This window comes from Otolemur garnettii, unplaced genomic scaffold (assembly GCF_000181295.1).
Source record: "Otolemur garnettii isolate 467f Iridium unplaced genomic scaffold, OtoGar3 scaffold00001, whole genome shotgun sequence".
Taxonomy (NCBI): domain Eukaryota; kingdom Metazoa; phylum Chordata; class Mammalia; order Primates; family Galagidae; genus Otolemur; species Otolemur garnettii.
The window spans coordinates 61934574-61951096 of record NW_003852396.1 but is presented as its reverse complement, the minus strand read 5'-3'; the positions used below and the strand labels follow the sequence as shown (position 1 = coordinate 61951096).

The 16523-nt window shown below is 45.3% G+C and overlaps 1 protein-coding gene across 3 annotated transcripts in view; it reads right to left on the bottom strand.

The window, feature by feature from the left end:
• The window catches only part of CD44 (CD44 molecule (Indian blood group)), an 85647-nt gene that overhangs the window by 43267 nt on the left and 25857 nt on the right, over positions 1 to 16523 (bottom strand). For 2 of the 3 annotated variants that reach the window (XM_012803646.2, XM_023509242.1), the window contains exons 2-3: positions 7252 to 7417; positions 3578 to 3714 (exon numbers count right to left, since the gene is read on the bottom strand). In XM_012803646.2, coding sequence (XP_012659100.1) covers positions 3578 to 3714; positions 7252 to 7417 — 303 coding nt within the window. The remainder of the gene's footprint in view (positions 1 to 3577; positions 3715 to 7251; positions 7418 to 16523) is intronic. The other variant, XM_023509248.1, reaches the window with a different exon arrangement.

The window sequence follows — 16523 nt, the reverse complement described above, 5'->3', positions numbered from 1 at the left end:
AGGGGAGGGGAGGGGAGGGGAGGGGGGAGAGGGGAGGGGAGGGGAAAAGGAAAGAAAGGTACAGCCAACCTGAGAGTTATGAGGGAGTATCTACCTATTTGTCTTAGAAATGCCACCAGAGACCAGCCTAAACTAGGAGACACTTCTGAGGTTCACCGCAGCACATACTAAGAAACAGGCCTTGGATCAAGGCTTCTTGATGCCAGGGACGGAACAATCTCTCCCATATTCAAACACAACTGCAGGTAACAGTACACTGGGAATTTCTAGGAAGTTGTAAAGGAATGGGGCACGATGCCAGAAGCAGGAAGACAGTTTCATAAATGATGAGGGCATTCGTTCAAATGGACCCCCTTCATGCTCCAGTTCACCTTGACTCATACAAAGAACATCAGAGCTGGCAAGGGCTCCAAGATGGATGGTGACCCAAATGTGCAACTAACGTGCTCACGCTCTCGAGAGTGATCCCAGGGCCTCGTTAGACAGCCTTTCATTCTGCATAATGAGCACCGTACTGCTTGGAAAGTTAGACCTCGTGATGTATCCATGAACCAAAGGATTTTTTAGAAAGTCTCTATGGTGGGAATTCTCAGAAACCTTGGCTCTAGCACACCAAAATAACCAAGAGGAACATTAATTACTCAGTCTAACCACTAATCATGGGGTGCTAGAGAAGCACCTTCCTTAAGGCTTGACACATTCTAGTTCTCCCAGAAATATTTTCTAATAGTTGTTGAACAAGTGAGTGGATAAATAAATGAATGTAAAATCTTCCTCATAATTCCACCGTCAAAAGAAAATGAAGCACGTTACTGACAGCAAGCTTAATAAATGAATAAATTCAAATCAGCTCTCTGGGTGATTCATACAGAGCCCCTGGGCTCATGTTGGACCCTAGTTACTGAGAGGTGAGACCCCAAATCTTCTCAGGGTCTGCCTTATTTTCATTTTAAGCTGCCGGGTCATGGTTTCCAAAAACACTGCTAAACTTTTAAGCCTACAGAAATTAATTTGCTAAGATTGAGCTGGGTTTTGTCCCTCTAGCCAGGTTATGGGGGGGGCGGTCACAGTACGAGGACATGTCCATCTTCTACTAATTCTCAGGCTACGTGAGATTTAGGGATCTTTCCAGACAGATTCTTTGCATGGAGCAGAAGGTTATCGAGATCTTTAGCTCGCTCAACACCCCTATCATCTGACTCTCATCCAAGACATTTAGAATGCATTTATTCTTAGACACATTCATCTTCTTCTCCAGTTTCTTTGTTTTTGGTCTCATTGCTTCCAGAAGCTATTAATTTCTTCTTCTTCTTTTTTTTTTAAATCTAACCTTGAATCAAAGGGATTGTTACTTTCTTTAAGAATTACAGCCTCTGATTCTTTCTTTCTTTGTGCTGAGCACATAGAATTGACCAATAAATATTCTCTTTACACTTAAAGGAAAACTTGTAAAAAAGCAGCCTACTGGGACTGAGTCAATTTGGAAACTAGAGAAAAGGGAAAACATTACTTCTAGCTTCCCTCTTTAACGTGGCCATCAGGGCATGCCATCTATCTCCAGTACTTCTCAAACTTTTCAACTGAACTAATCCTCCAAGGAGCGAAACGTTAATCGATGCTATTGATTCTTCCTGTGGGGATGAGCCCAATTTGGGGGAGGGGTGAAATTAAGAGCAGGGAGGAAATTCTCAGTAGCAGCCTCCCTAGATGGCTTTATTTCCCAGGCCAAAAAAACAATGTGAACACATTTTTGAGCGAAGGCTCTTTCTGGCAAGTGCTACCAACTTGTAAAACAGGCAGGACAATGTGGGTATGCAACTATGTGACTTACTGCAAACATTCACTCAACAAGATCCAATGGGAGATGCAAGAAGCAGAGCCCAGAGCCTCGCAGGAGTGCACAGTCTCACGTGGGTCCTTTTCACCCTGCACCACCCCTTCATCTAAAGCACACACTCTTCCCCAAATGTTCCTTCAACCTCTTGCACTGAGATGGAGCTAGCTGGGCCACACGTTGCTCTGTGCCTATTTCCTATTTATTCCTTGTGATATTTTCCATTTAACGTCATTAGAATGGGCATCTGGGTACATGTCTGAGAACTGGGTATGTATTGCCCCTATACTCTCTAACATCAGCTGGACTTTTCTCCTTCAGGCCAAACTTTATCTGTGTTTTTAACTCATATAACAGGGAGGAGCCAACACTGTCCAATTTTCTCCTCCTGTTTTGTGTGTCCCTCCACAGGTTTAGAGTCCTGAGAATACTTGCTAGAATGTATTGGCTTCCCACACTCCATTTCAACTAGCCAGGCCTGATACTTTCTTCTAAACCTGAAATCTCCTCTCTACATTCCCAGGCTGATCCCCTCCGCTCGTGCAACAATGGGTAGGTGGCCTAGTCTACAGCCACTGATGTAAGTTGACATTTAATTTGTTCTTTTATTTTTTCATATCTATTTTTCATTGGCAGGTGGGAGATCTCACAATTAATTTGATGTCTGTCCCTTCTTTAGTTTCAAAATCCATGTAGATTTCCTACTCGGCTACCATACATGTCTGTGTGTGTCTCATGCACATAATGTCTTAAGTCACGTTCTAGCTAAATTAATATCCCCTTCCCATCTCTAAGGAAAATTGAGACTCCAGAAGATGAACCAAGTTTACCTCCAGGCTTCCTCTTTCCCTTCACAGTACTTCAAGTTTTGGGGCGGAACAGAAGGCCCAGTTTAAGAAGTAAGATGTTTGATTGCTAGGATCCAAAAATGTGACACTTACGGGTTTGATCCTTTTCAAAAGACTGAAAATTCATGATGCATAGAATTCTTTAATTTTTCTGGGGCTCGAATTAGACATGTAAGCATGAGTTTCTAGGCTAGGGGTTGGAAGAAAGTCCAATAGACCGGAATGGAGCTGGCCAGCAGCCCAGAACCTACCTCCTAACTGAGCTTCCTTATTCTCTGGTTGCCTCAACCGTTGGGTAAAGGACATTCAGGAGGGTCAGAGGCCTACCGTATATCCTTCCCAGCCTTTTCTCTGACTGTCATACATAATAAATACCTCTCAGCTAAGACATTTGGCTTGCACCTCAAAGCTATCATTAGATTGATGTCACTCCTCCTTTCAAAACCTGCAATGACTTCCCATCAGGCTGAGAATGAATCACCCTGTGTGCTCTGGCTCCCACTTACTTCCCTGACTTTATTCCTGGGCATTCATTCCTCTGATCACCAGATTTAGCCACTGTGGCCTCCTTGATGTTCTCAGAACAGGCCAAGAGGCACTTTCTCTGAGTATCTTTTCCAAAAAATAAAACAAAACAAACAAACAAACCTTAGCACCCTTTAGCCCCTTCCTTTTTTATGGCACATACATCACTCTCTTCTTCACGTAAGGTATTTAATATTTGTTTACTGTTCATCTTTCCTGCTTTGCACACATTCTCTATAGAGCTAGGACTCTTGTCTCCTCTGCGCGGGCATGTAGGGAGTGTTTGTTCCATGAATGGAAGCTGTGTGAATCCCCACTGAAGCCGAGATAAGAAGGACAACTGCCGCACCAAAACACCCCGAGAACCAACCTGAAGCATTGAAGCAGTACGTGTCATACTGGGAGTTTTCAGAGGAGGGGACGACGTACACCCCTGTGTTGTTTGCTGCACAGATGGAGTTGGGGTGGATCCGGGGGATCACCACGAGCCCTTCTATAAACCCATACCTGTGAAAGACAAACAAGAGGCCATCAACCTGCGGGGCTAAGACAGGAATTTCATAACACCCCATCAAGAGACCTTTAACTCGGTGCAAGGCTCCATTCAACTCACCCCCAGGGATGGTAGAGGTTACAACAACTGAGTTATGTGACATCCAAGAATAACAGCACATGCCAAGAGTGAAAGAGATCAGCAAGGTTAATAGAGACAAAGGGATTTTATTTAGAGACCTACGGAAAGCTTCTTTTAAAGAAAAAGATTCGTGAAAGAAAAACTAGGACCAAATAAAATTTGGGGTCAACAGCATTGAGTGGGTTTGAACAAGCAGAAGGAAGCCTGGGTCCCAGAAGGGAGAAGTCAAGATGGCAGATTCATGCTGGCTTTCGGTTATTTTCATGGTTTCCAGAAAATACATATAATGGTTGGCTCCCATAGATCAGAAGAAGGGGTCTTCATCTCAGTGCATGAATTTCAGACCAGCCCCACTTCCTACCCTCCAACTCTTTCTTCCTGGCTTCACCTTTCCTACGAGTTCCTCTGTCCATACTCATGATTCTGAACACAAAGCCTTATTCACAGGCCAAGTACACAGCACAGTCTGTGTCCTGAGCTTCCCAGGCATACTCCTACTGCCAGCAGAAATAAATTAACTGTCATTACAATGGGAGTAACAGCAATTAAGTAAGCAGATAGCCATGGCTCACTAAGCTCAGGAACTTTCTAGAAGCAGCACAGCTAGAGAAATGTTTAGCTCCTCTTACCCTCACCCCCACCAAGGTGTTTCTAGGACATTGTTACAGCCGGGGACCTTTTCAGACACAACATCCAGAATGCTGCCTCTCTGAGCAGTATCCTGGTGACCCAAAACTCAATTATTACATAATTTTTTTGTAATTTTGAATAGAAAATGCCTGAAATAAAAAAAAGAGAGAAGGAGAGAGATGTGGGCTAAGAAAATATGGTGATGGACAGGGCAGATAGACAGGAAGAAGCTAAACCCAGCAGGTTTTTGAAAATGCAAAGCTGGCTAAAATACACGGCGTGGATTTTTTTTTTTTCCATTTTCCTGCCAGGGGCAAGAGTACAGAGACCCGCAGAAACGTCTGCAAGTCTGAAGTTTCTCAGCACACAGAAATCATTATGTCTGTGTTGCAATTGCAGCTTGAATGACTAATTCCTCCTCTGAACGGACAGACTGGTTTCCCCAAGGTCTCCTTAGCTTGGAGGGGGGAGGGGACCCAATTAAATATTAATAAGTTTTCATGTATCTGAAGGTTGCTACTGATCAGGGTGGGGCAGACTGAGAGAGTAGCTGCTGAGGTTTTCTCCCAGCCTGTGAGACTCTGCCATCGGTCCTGTGGCACATCTCTGATTCATCGCTACCCAGGAAAGTTATGAAAATGAGTTTTGCAACACTTAATACCAGTTCGGAGTGAAATGGCGGATATCTTCAGCACGGCTTTTCCTTTTCACTTTATACGTAACGCTCCTCAGTGGGCCTCCTCCCCACCCCACTCCTGCCAAGTCAAGTCAACAGGTCCGCGTATCACCAACATTCTAGAATCTAACGCCCTCTTTCTGTAAGTCATCACTGAGTTCTTGCCATCTCATGTTGCCGGCCAGTGTTGCGTTGTGTGACTTGTGAGTTGGGGATATTAAAACTTAGACTTGATGTATGTGCAGCTGGAGTAAGTTACTGTTCCCAAAGGGGAAAGAAACGTCCAGCAAATCCGGGAAGCATTCTTCCCGCCTTTTTTGCCTCCAGGCGCTTTGCTTGGGAGGACTTGGTCATGAAAACCTTGTCCCGGACTCAGACTAAGCAAGACCAGAACCCTGCCTCGCGTGTGGCCCAGGGCAAGATGCAGAACTTCTCTAAGCCTCCATTGCTTCATCCGTGAAGTGGGCTGATGATATCGACTCACAGCAAGGTCAGAGGATTAACGGGGGGGGGGGGGGGGGGGGGGGGGGAAGAAGGCCTCTTGTAAGAGCCTCACGACTGACTGGCTCGTAGCAGCAGTAAGAACTCCGTGGGTTCTCAGCATATGAGAACATCTCTGTATTGCGCAAATACGCCTTGTCTACATTTCGCAATCAAAATTCAGCTTACTAAATCTCCTTTCTTAGGCCAGTGGCCTAGTCCGGGCCACCGTTAAACAATTAGCCTTGGGAGCAGAATAAATGGCTTGCTAATCGGCCTCTGTTCACTGCAGCCTCCAGCGCAGGTGCAGGAGCTTGCAGAGTTTTCTCCCTCTCTCTGTGTCCATCGGCTCTTTGTTTTAGGGCAGGACTGATCAGTAGAGTTTTTTTAGGATGACAGGAATGTTCCATAGTCTGGGGCACTCATACAGTAGCCACTGGCTGCTGGTAGCTCATTGAAATGTGGCTGCTGCTAGGGAAGAAGGAAAGTTTTCGTTGTAATAATTTTAATTAATGTTAAGTATAAGTCTCCACATGTGGCTAGTGACTACCACATGAGGCAGTGCAGTTTAAGATGAAAGATTCCTTTTCCCGTTCAGCAAAAGAGGGCTTAGCCATTGCTCATGTGGGTACGTGACTCTGTGACCAAGGATGGGGGACAGACGCATTTAACTTATAGTTCATGCTTTCCAGCTATGTACCCCCAAAGTGCATCAATGTACACAGTTACCATTCAATAAAAAAAAAAAAAAAAGAGTTCTGCAGCTTGACTTAGCAAAGGCTATCTGTGTGCACTGCAGAGAAAGGGGAACCATGTCACCTACAGACGCTGCAGAAGCACAGCCTGGGGTAGAGATGACCAGACCTCTTCTCCTAAAAACAAACCACACCCAAACACTTCAGGGTGGTGGACCCCACGGCTTGTGCTCCTCCTGCCCCACTGGGCCCTCATCACTGGGCCACTGCAAATTCCAAAAGGAAGGCCTCTGCCTGTTAGGATTTCCCTGGAGCCAAAAGATTCGATGAGGAAGGTTCTACCGAGAGAGCACTGAGAACCTCACAGGCTTCCTAATAATAGTGTATCTTAATATAATATTTCTTAATAGCTTTCATGCCTTTTTTACTTTCTCAAATCAGAGCAGCAGAGAAGAGAAACAAACAAAAAAGAGAGAGAGAGAGAGACTGTTGTTTGCAAAATCTTCCTGGAGCCAGGTCTTGCCGGGCCAAGACTCTCCCAGCCACATATTTATTTTAAACACTGTTATTTGCTTTGCATTTTCTTGTGATTCCAACAATGATACTGCAGCTTCTTCAAAGCCAAGCCAGCGCTGCGGAAGAAGCATGTTAGGCCGGGAGATTCCAACCAATATGACCTTTAATGGCTTCCTCTGGGCTCCCCTCTGCCATGAATGACTCATAAAGGTGTCTTCAGCCGACTTTAAGTCCTGGTTGTTCTACAGGTTCCAGACTGACTTGGCCAAATTAGTAGGTGGGGTCAACTCTTTTGTCAATTATTCATTCAGCTGTAAGGGAGGAGCCTTCGGGCTCCAACCTCCCCTTCCCTGCCCCCCTCGGGCCGGGCTGGGCCACCAGCTCTGGCTAGTGCCTGGGTGCTGGTCCCTTACCTGCAGGTCTCAAAGCCAATTTCCCGAGCATTCTCCATCTGCTCCAAGGTGGGCAGGGTGCTGTTGAAAGCCTTGCAGAGGTCAGCTGCCTCTGTCCGAGAGATGCTGTAGCGGCCATTTTTCTCCACATGAAATACACCTGAGTAGCGGCAGGTTATATTTAAATCTGTGGGATGAAACAGAAATGTTAGATTCTTTTGCATAAATCATTTGGGAAGAACAAGAAGTTCATTTTAGGATAGACTCCTTAAAAAGCCAAATACACTTCGCTACTGGCCAAAACCTTCAAAATTCGCTCCAGCATTGCAATGCGCCGTTAGGTTAAGCTCGGGTCAGAGATAAGCCAGTTAAAGGAGCATCGCTCTTACATTCTCACCACTGGTCTCGCTGTAACAAAGGTTTCAAAAGCGTATGATTTATTTCTGACTATTAAAGTACTACAAGCTCGTGGAAAACATACGTTCAGGAAAGTAGAGAAAGAAAAGAAGTTCACCGCTAAGAAAACCGTAGCAAACACTTTGTATCTTCTTCCAGTCTTTTTACTGAATACATACGGGCTCCCACACACATGTATATGGCACACATACATGTTTGCATAGTTGAAATAATACTGAGTATATAGTTCTGGTGTTAGGAGTCTTTTTTGTACTTAATCTTGTATTCTGAGCAGTTTTGACAATCAAGTGGTATTGCTCCCTGGCTTATAACCTCTGATAGCTTCTGGTTGCTCTTGGAATAAATTTCCTTATCACAGCCAAGGCCAACATGATCTGGCTCCTGTGTCCCTCTCCAATGTCAAGGTAGCCTCTGAGCACAAAGCTTTCCTTTCAATTCCCTCCGACACTCTGAGCTCTTTCCCACCTTAGAACATCCATGTCTGCCTTCCCCTCTGTCGCCTGGGTGGTTCATTTTTTTTTATTTTTTATTTTTATTTCTTATAGCATAACTGTGTACATTAATGCAATCATGGGTACAGTGTGCTGTTTTCATATACATTTTGAAATACTCTCATCAAACTGGTTAACATAACCTTCATTTGTTTTCTTAGTTATTGAGTTAAGACGTTCATACTCTGCTTTTAGAAAGATTCACTTGTACCCCTGTAAGATAAACCATAGAGGTGACCCCATCAATCACCCTCCCTCCCCCCATCCACCCCCTCAAGTCTCCCTCCCACCCCCTTCCCATATTCTAAGGCTATAATTAGGTTATGACATTCCTATAAAAGCTATGAATTAGTTTCAAAGTAGGGCTGTGTACATTGGATACTTTTTCTTCCATTCTTGAGATATTTTGCTAAGAAGAACATTTTCCAGTTCCATCCATATAAACATGAAGGAGGTAAAGTCTCCATCTTTTTTTAGGGCTGCATAGTATTCCATGGTGTACATATACCACAATTTATTGATCCATTCGTGGGTCGATGGACATTTGGGCTTCTTCCATATCCTAGCAATGGTGGTTCATTTTTGTCATTCAGAATTTCAACTCCACATCCCCTAACCTTAGAGTCCTTCCCTGAACACCCTTCCCCAACCACCATTTCTCCCTCTCCTCATTTGGTTGTTGTGTCTTCACAACAACATACTCATCTATTTGTGCATGTGGTTACTGTCTGTGTCTCCTTGTAATAAAATCTCCAACATGGCAACAGTGCCCAACAGAGAGTAAGGGCTCAACAAGTATTTACTGAACAAACAAATGACTCATTGACATTTCCTCAAAAACACACTTTTAATCCATTGACAAGCTCCAAGACCAGCCATTTCTCCTCAGAGTTAATGGCATTGAAACTGAAACCAGCTGCTATCAACTGCGTGAGGAATCATACACGGTCTGTTGTGAGCTTTACAGATAGTAATCTGAAATCTCAGTGGGAAGCTAGAAATCATCGTGTTCTGCTCGATCCTGTGTAACGATCTCAAGAGACTTCAAAGACCTTAATTGAAAATTCATTATTCTCCTGGAACTCTATTATCCTGTTTGCTCTTGAGTGAACTCCATATGGAAAGGTTAAGTCACTGGGACTGTCCTGGGGAAGCCCTTCCTTGGGTCTTGGTGACAGTCTCTCTCCAGGGAGACAGGCTGATATTGTCTCTAGACAGTGGCCCAGGCGCCAGCCCAGGCACCACTGTGTTAGTTAAGACTCCATCTCTTCCTTGCATAGGTCTGAGAAGACTACTTATTTGCCACTGAGAGAACTGAGGCTCAGGGAGGTGAGGTGCCCAAGGAAGTGAGTATTTCTATCGGAGCCTACGGTCTCCTTCTTGGATCCCAGTTGCTTTATTCTATGTCCCTGAGCTTTCAGAAGTAAGAGAGACCTGTACTGCCGTGTCCCGGGTACCCAGCCCCTCTGAGGTTCTGTGTTGCATCACCTGCACTGGAACCCTGAGAGGTGAGTTTTATGTACATTATGTCTTAGTTATGGGTGAAGAAATTGAAGGTCAGGAAAATTAAACAGCTTCCCTAAGTCACCTAGCTCTTCAGCAGAGCTGGAAAGCCACCTGTTTGACACCAACTCTGCTATGCAACTGACAAAAGAAGAGAGGGACAGCTAAATGACTGTTAGATAATGACAAAGACAGCGTCATTATTACTGAACTGTATGGGTGACAATTGCCTTCTCCTTCCTGAGCAGGAAACAGGTTCCAACCACTAGAAAACAGTGTGCGATGACTGCCAAACGAGATAAGAGAACTGTTAAAAACCCTACGTTATCTAAAAATAACCACAAGAAATAAACAACTAGAGTTTGAAAAAAGCAGAAGCCAATATCAATTTTTTATTTTTATTTTTATTTTATTTTTTTGGCCGGGGCTGGGTTTGAACCCATCACCTCCAGTATATGGGGCCAGCGCCCTACTCCTTTGAGCCACAGGCACCGCCCCCAGTATCAATTTCTTTTATCTCTTGTTTGCATCATCAGCAGGTGAGTGCTTAGAAAACAACCCAAAACATTAGAAGTAAGTGAAATGGGGGAGACCTGCTTCTGCGCAGTCAGTTCCTTTTCTGGTCTAATGGCATCCTCCTAAGACACGCCACACTTGGCTGACAAGGCCCCAAGAACACACAGGGGGAAATGTTCAAGGCCTTTGCAATACTGTTTGTTTTTACTGACATTTCAGGTTTGGCCTCAGTTGGCCAGACTTACAAAGGGAAACTGTCACTCTGCATGACAGCCCTTCCGGAGCCTCTCCTTGTCCAGTGTATAAAAGAAAAACAAAGCATCCCAATCAGCTAACTTGGAGGTGACACTGCCAGAAGCTGCCGGATGCCACGAGTGGCAAGCTACTGGCCTGCCTCGACCCAGGTGCTTGCCGTCACTCAGGTTAAAAATAAAGTCTGAGGTATGGACAGTGGTTGGGAGCTAAATAGCAGTTTCTTTCTTATTAAAATCAATTCTATAATAGCCGGCCACCTGGAAGATGGAATATGCAAATGTAAGGGGAACCAATTCAGGCTGAGACTTTTGAGTAAAATCCCTTGAGTTTCCCATGCACCAGCTGAAATAACTTTATTGCCAACACACGTGTGCATTGTGTGAGTGTGTCTACATGTGCGTACGCAAGTGAGTATGTGGTTTTTATGCAAGTATGTGCAGGTGGTCAGCCAAGATAGAATGAAACAGATAAACTCAACCTTCGGCCTTCCTGGAGCTTCAGACAGGGCTCAGTGTATTATAAGTATCTGCAGAGGGCTGCTGAATGAATGAAGACGTTCTACACAAAGTAAACCTTCCACAGCGTACATTGATGTTCATCTCATGAAAAAGTCCAACTCGTAACCATGATGGCATTTAGCTAGTGAAGAATTGCAATGATCACACCAAATTCTTCATTTTGGGTCAATTATCCTATGGGTGTTCACAATGTCCCTCCTGTGGGTCCCTCTTGTCTTAAAAAGGGCCAAAAGCTTCAGGGCAGTGTATCATTCAAACCTTGATAATTTATGAAGACATTCCATCACTTTCTTTAACATGTGTGCAATCCAAACTATTACCCCTGAGGGTATTAAAAATACCAACAGCAACAACAGCAGCTAATACTCACCGTGTACTTATTATGCATATGACAGGCACTCTTTTAAACACTTTAGAATTATTAACTCATTTTATCCTTAAAACACTCCTAGGAGGGGTAATATTATTATCCCCACTTTCCAGATACAGAAACTAAAGCACAGAGAGGGAGAGAGGAAAAGAGGTGGTAATGGCAGAGCCAGGATTCAAACCCACCCAGTCTTGGCACCAGGACCCCACAGGCTTAACCACTGGGCTTTGGCCACTTTTTCTGACCTCTCAACCTCCCAAATGCACAGCTGCCAATATTCCCAAGGTTTGAGGAGAATTAAGGTAAAGGTGAGGTGTGAGTAGCCAGGGACCACAGGACACTGCCGGACAGAGCGTCAGGGTCTCTGGTGGTGGTGCTGACCAAGCTGCCAACCACTATAGAGAGGGGGGAGTGCTCAGATGTCTGTGTGTCTCCCCTGAGAAACAGAGACCTCTGTGATTCCAGATTCACTTTGACTCAAGAGGCTAATATTAAACGGCTCTCAATTGTACAAGCCCTTCCAACTGGAAATGAGTCAAGAATGTTTTCCGTTGAGTCCTCTGGTCTCTAATAAATCTCCCGTATCATGTAATGAGGAAACAGTCCCAAGTCCCTCCCTCTGGAGAGACAGAATGGGCTCAACGGAAAACATCGACGGTTTGAGGCCACTTTGGGATCCTGAGAGGAGCCTCCCTGAGGGAGAAACACCGCTGGACCTTTAGAGGCTCATTACCACAGGGCTGTGGGCAGGACAGGGGGCCTGCAATCAAAAATTCTGGGATTCGGCTCCAGTGCCTGTAGCTCAGCGGCTAGGGCACCAGCCACATACACAGGAGCTGGTGGGTTCGAATCCAGCCCGGGCCTGACAAAAAAAAAAAAAAAAAAAAAAAAAATTCTGGTATTCTGAAATTCTGGAACTTCCCTGTGTGCTTCATGCCAATAAGAATTACATCTTTCTTATATCCCTCCTACCTAGTATAGCCACTCATGGTAGGCAAAGGTTGAATGAATGAATGAATGAATGCTCTCTTTCTGCCCGTCCCCAGGCAAGCAACTTATGGGGTACAAAAGGATTACCTATCAGGTGGCTTCCCCACACCCTATCTGAAAAAATTACCAGCTGGTCTTTGTGGAGGATTCCCCAGCAGACACTTCAAATGACTCTATCCTAAAACTTTGCCTCTGTGAACATTTGCTGTTCACAGAATATTTCAGGGAACAACTTTTCGATTTTATAACTGGCTTTGTCTGAGTGAACTTTCAAGCCTTCATCTCAGCAGGGTCCATGTCTCATCACAGGCCATTTCTGAGGCCACACGTCCTGAGAGAGGACAGCAAACCCAGTGCATCCCACTTGGAGACCCCAGAAGAACACCTACCAGCCTGCTGCCCTCAGAGAGAGCACTGTCAGTTCTCTGAACCAGGCTTTTCCAGATGGTCCAAAATGAATGAATTTGCTTTCTAACATGAGCTGCCCAGATGGGCCTGGTCCCTATCTGTTACCTCCCTAGAACAAATGAGGCAGAATTAGATTTGCTTCCTGATGATTTGGTCCAGAGTAGGTTGTGTCTGATGAAGGTGCTTTATCTTGCGATGGGAAGGAGGCCAGCTCCTGCTGGTCCAGTTCCCATGGCTCACCTATCTCAGGCTATGATGGTAACAGCACGCACTTACTAAGCACCTGTTCTGGGTTCAAGGTCTTCACGTTGTATACCCAATAATTCATTGAATTCTCACAACAGTCCTAGGTGGTAGGCACTTCTGTTATCCCCATTTTACACATGAGGTAACTGATTCATTGAGAGATGCTAAGGAAATTGAGACAGTCACTGGCGGGCCCGGGTATCAGACTGGGCAGTTAAGCTGATGACTTTACCATGTCCAACTGTACCTTACAGAGATGATAAAACCACAGGAAATGCCATGTGATTTTTTTTTTTTTTTTTTTTTTTTGTAGAGACAGAGTCTCACTTCGTCGCCCTTGGTAGAGTGCCGTGGTGTCACACAGCTCACAGCAACCTCCAGCTCTTGGGCTTAGGTGATTCTCTTGCCTCGGCCTCCCGAGTAGCTGGGACTACAGGCACCCACCACAACACCTGGCTATTTTGTTGTTATTGTTGTTGCAGTTTGGCCGGGGCCAGGTTTGAACCCACAATCCTCGGTATATGGGGCCGGCGCCCTACTCACTAAGCCACAGGCACTGCCCATGCCATGTGATTTTTTAAAGTGTGGAGAGGTAATCATTAAAAGAGAGCACTAGAGAAAATAATTTGAGTTTATTGAATATTATTTTAAGATCAGAGATCTTTCGATTTTGCACCACAAAGCTTAAAGAGGCAGGGACTTTGCCCATGGGCTTCAACAGGAACAAACTTCACTGTTGGAATTTCCACACACTCTCTGGGGGGATTTTGAAGTCTCATGATGCCCTTGGGAATTTAGAGCCCAGCCCTAACTATAGTCCTCAGGCCTCCTGCCCATCACAGCCTGAATGCTGTGGCTGTGGTCAGCCAGAGCTAAGGAGGAGAGGACCCCAGGATTCAGCCTGGGCCCAGCAATAGGTTACCATGCCTCAGGCTACTCTTAGGACATTTTTTGATGTATGACGCCAAACTCAAAGGTCTTAACAGTCCAAGCTAAGACTCCAGGTTGATCTAGCTGGGGCGTGGCACCAGGACTTGAGAGCACCCAAAGTGATGAAGATCTTGGGAGTCGGATGCACACAACCACTTGGGTGTTGACAACCAGAAGCATTGGTGAGCTCTCCAAGGTTTTTATTTTTCTCAGTGTTTATCATTAAAAAGCCAGAATTCTATTTCTGCCCTCCAATTTGCTGAGCTCATGTCCGAAATAGATTACACAACTCATAAACCTAACTAAGCCTATTCTTATCAGAAGTAGGGAGGGAAAAGGCCATTGTTTGTTTGTTTTTAAAGCATTCTTGCTAATTCAATCGTCCATGGTTAAAGAACAGTGGAAAGCCTCTAACCAAATCCTCTTCTGAAACAGAGGAAACAAAAATTGAGAATGACTGAGTGTGGCCCCCAGCCAGTTATGAACAAAGCAGAATCTCAGGGGTCCACAATTACAGATCCCTGACTCTTAATCCAGTGCTTCTGCTACTAAACTGTCTTTCAGAAGAGGCCTGAGCAAGCTGTTCTCAATAAAGCCACAACCCACTATCTTAACAGGACACGAAGAAGTCTGCTTTTCATTTGTTTGAAGTCTTCGAAGCCCAGAAGTTTCCCTCTGGGAGTCTCTCTAATTATGAGAGCCCCTGCTTCCCCCCAAGGCCCGCCCGTCTAGAAGGACGGTCGCCTTCCCTCTGCCCCACATCACTCGCCCCCATCTCCTGATGCCCATGTGATGGGTGCCTGGTAAAAGGGCATATTGTTCAGCATCCTTTTCTGAATGAGGCCAAAATCATACTTGGTGGCCGAATTGCCTTTGGCTGCCCAGTGCAGACCATGAGTCTCGGGTGACTCAGTCTCTCCTGGAATTGCCCTGGAGGCGGATGAGGATTTAACGAGCAGAGAAAATAGTCATGCACAATCATACCCAGAGAGCTTCCTCCAGAATGTGTCCTGGGTTGCTTTCAACCGAACTATTCATTGCTTGGCACTTAGAAAGGAAATGTACCCCAACTTCTTGGCGTCTGGCGGGAGCCCCTGACCTCTCAGCCTTTTGTCCATGGAGTACAGACCCTGTCATGGCAGCCAACGCTGAACCAATAGGGGCTTGTCACAGCCGCTTAATTGGAAAAGAATACTGAAGGTTCTCTCAGCTGTTACCCTGGCCCTTCAGCTAAGGTCACTAAATGCCCAGCCCAATGCATAGCCTAGAAAGTTCTTGGGTCATTTTTTGAGCTTGAAGACAGGCCCTCAGGTGTGACGATGGAACTAGGGAAGGGAGAGGCTATGGAGAGCTTGTTTGAAACTCCACTCCCGGTCCTGGATCCGACAGCCTTTCTGGCAACACAGTGTGTGTGACCCAGAACTGTGGCATAAGAATTCTGTAAGGCCACATGATCTTTGGGGAGCGAGTCTTCAGGAAGAGAAACCACAGTCTGTACCCCTGTGTGTTGTCATGGCAATCAGGAAATCTTCTGGCCTCAAAATTTTTGTTTGCTCCTTCTTTGGTTCTTATTGATTTAACAGATTGATGAGCATAAACCCAGGATGTGGTAAATGAAATGAAAAAGCATCTCTGGGGCTCACATAGGGTTTTTCCTGTTGCAAGTAAAAAAAAAAGAAAAGATGTTCCACTTTGTATTATAATTCGTTTTGTTTTGTTTCCCCCTAGGTAGTTACAATTACTGCTACATCACCTAATTAGTGTACAGTTTCTGCTCAGGACTGTAGCTGGCACTTTGAGGAACTGGTTCAGTTGAGTTTGAGGGAAGTGTCTCATGAGAGTTGAAGTAAGCAGAGAAACTGTTACTCCCAGGTAATATCTACATTTCTGGAGTAACTAATGTGTCACAGGTGAGCTGATGAGCCAGGGGCCCCCTGTAACTCCCCCCAGGCACATCTAGCCTTCCTACCTTCCAGGATGAAATAAGATGCTACGAAATCTTTGGAGCTTGTGGGATAAAAGTAGGTTGGTTGATATGCACACTTGGGACAGTACTAAAATCTCAGACAGCTTCACAAACACCCCATATGAATTGAGACACATCTGGGCCCCACTCTCAGCAGAACAGCAAGGATCCCAGCACAGTAGGCAGTGGGGGTCTCAGCACATAAGGGTTGGCTTTACCAAATTGGAAGCACTTTCGCATCCCAAAGCAGCCCCGTATGGGCCAGAGGAAAGGTTGCTTTGGATCCATTTAACAGATGAAGAAACTAAGGAATAAGAGTTTCGGAGACTCAGAGTCTTAACAGAGAGTTAGATAAACTTAGATCTCAACTCAGATTTTCCGGGTCTGCTAATTTTTTGCATTCCCCTGCGGTGCTGTCCTTGCAGTCTGGCTGGGCTATCAGTAAGCAAAGGAACCAGTGGCAGCACTCAGAGAGGGGAAGGATGGTTTTCAGCATTTCCTTCCTCTCCCCACCATAACGTCATTGACAAACCACAATAGGTAAAAGCAGAGCTTCCCTAATGGGAGCTGGAGTGCGGGTGGAGGCTGGAGTGAGGGTAGAAGCTGGAGTGAGGGTGGAGGCTGGAGTGAGGGTGGAGGCTGGAGTGAGTGGGAGCTGGAATGAGGGTGGAGGCTGGAGTGAG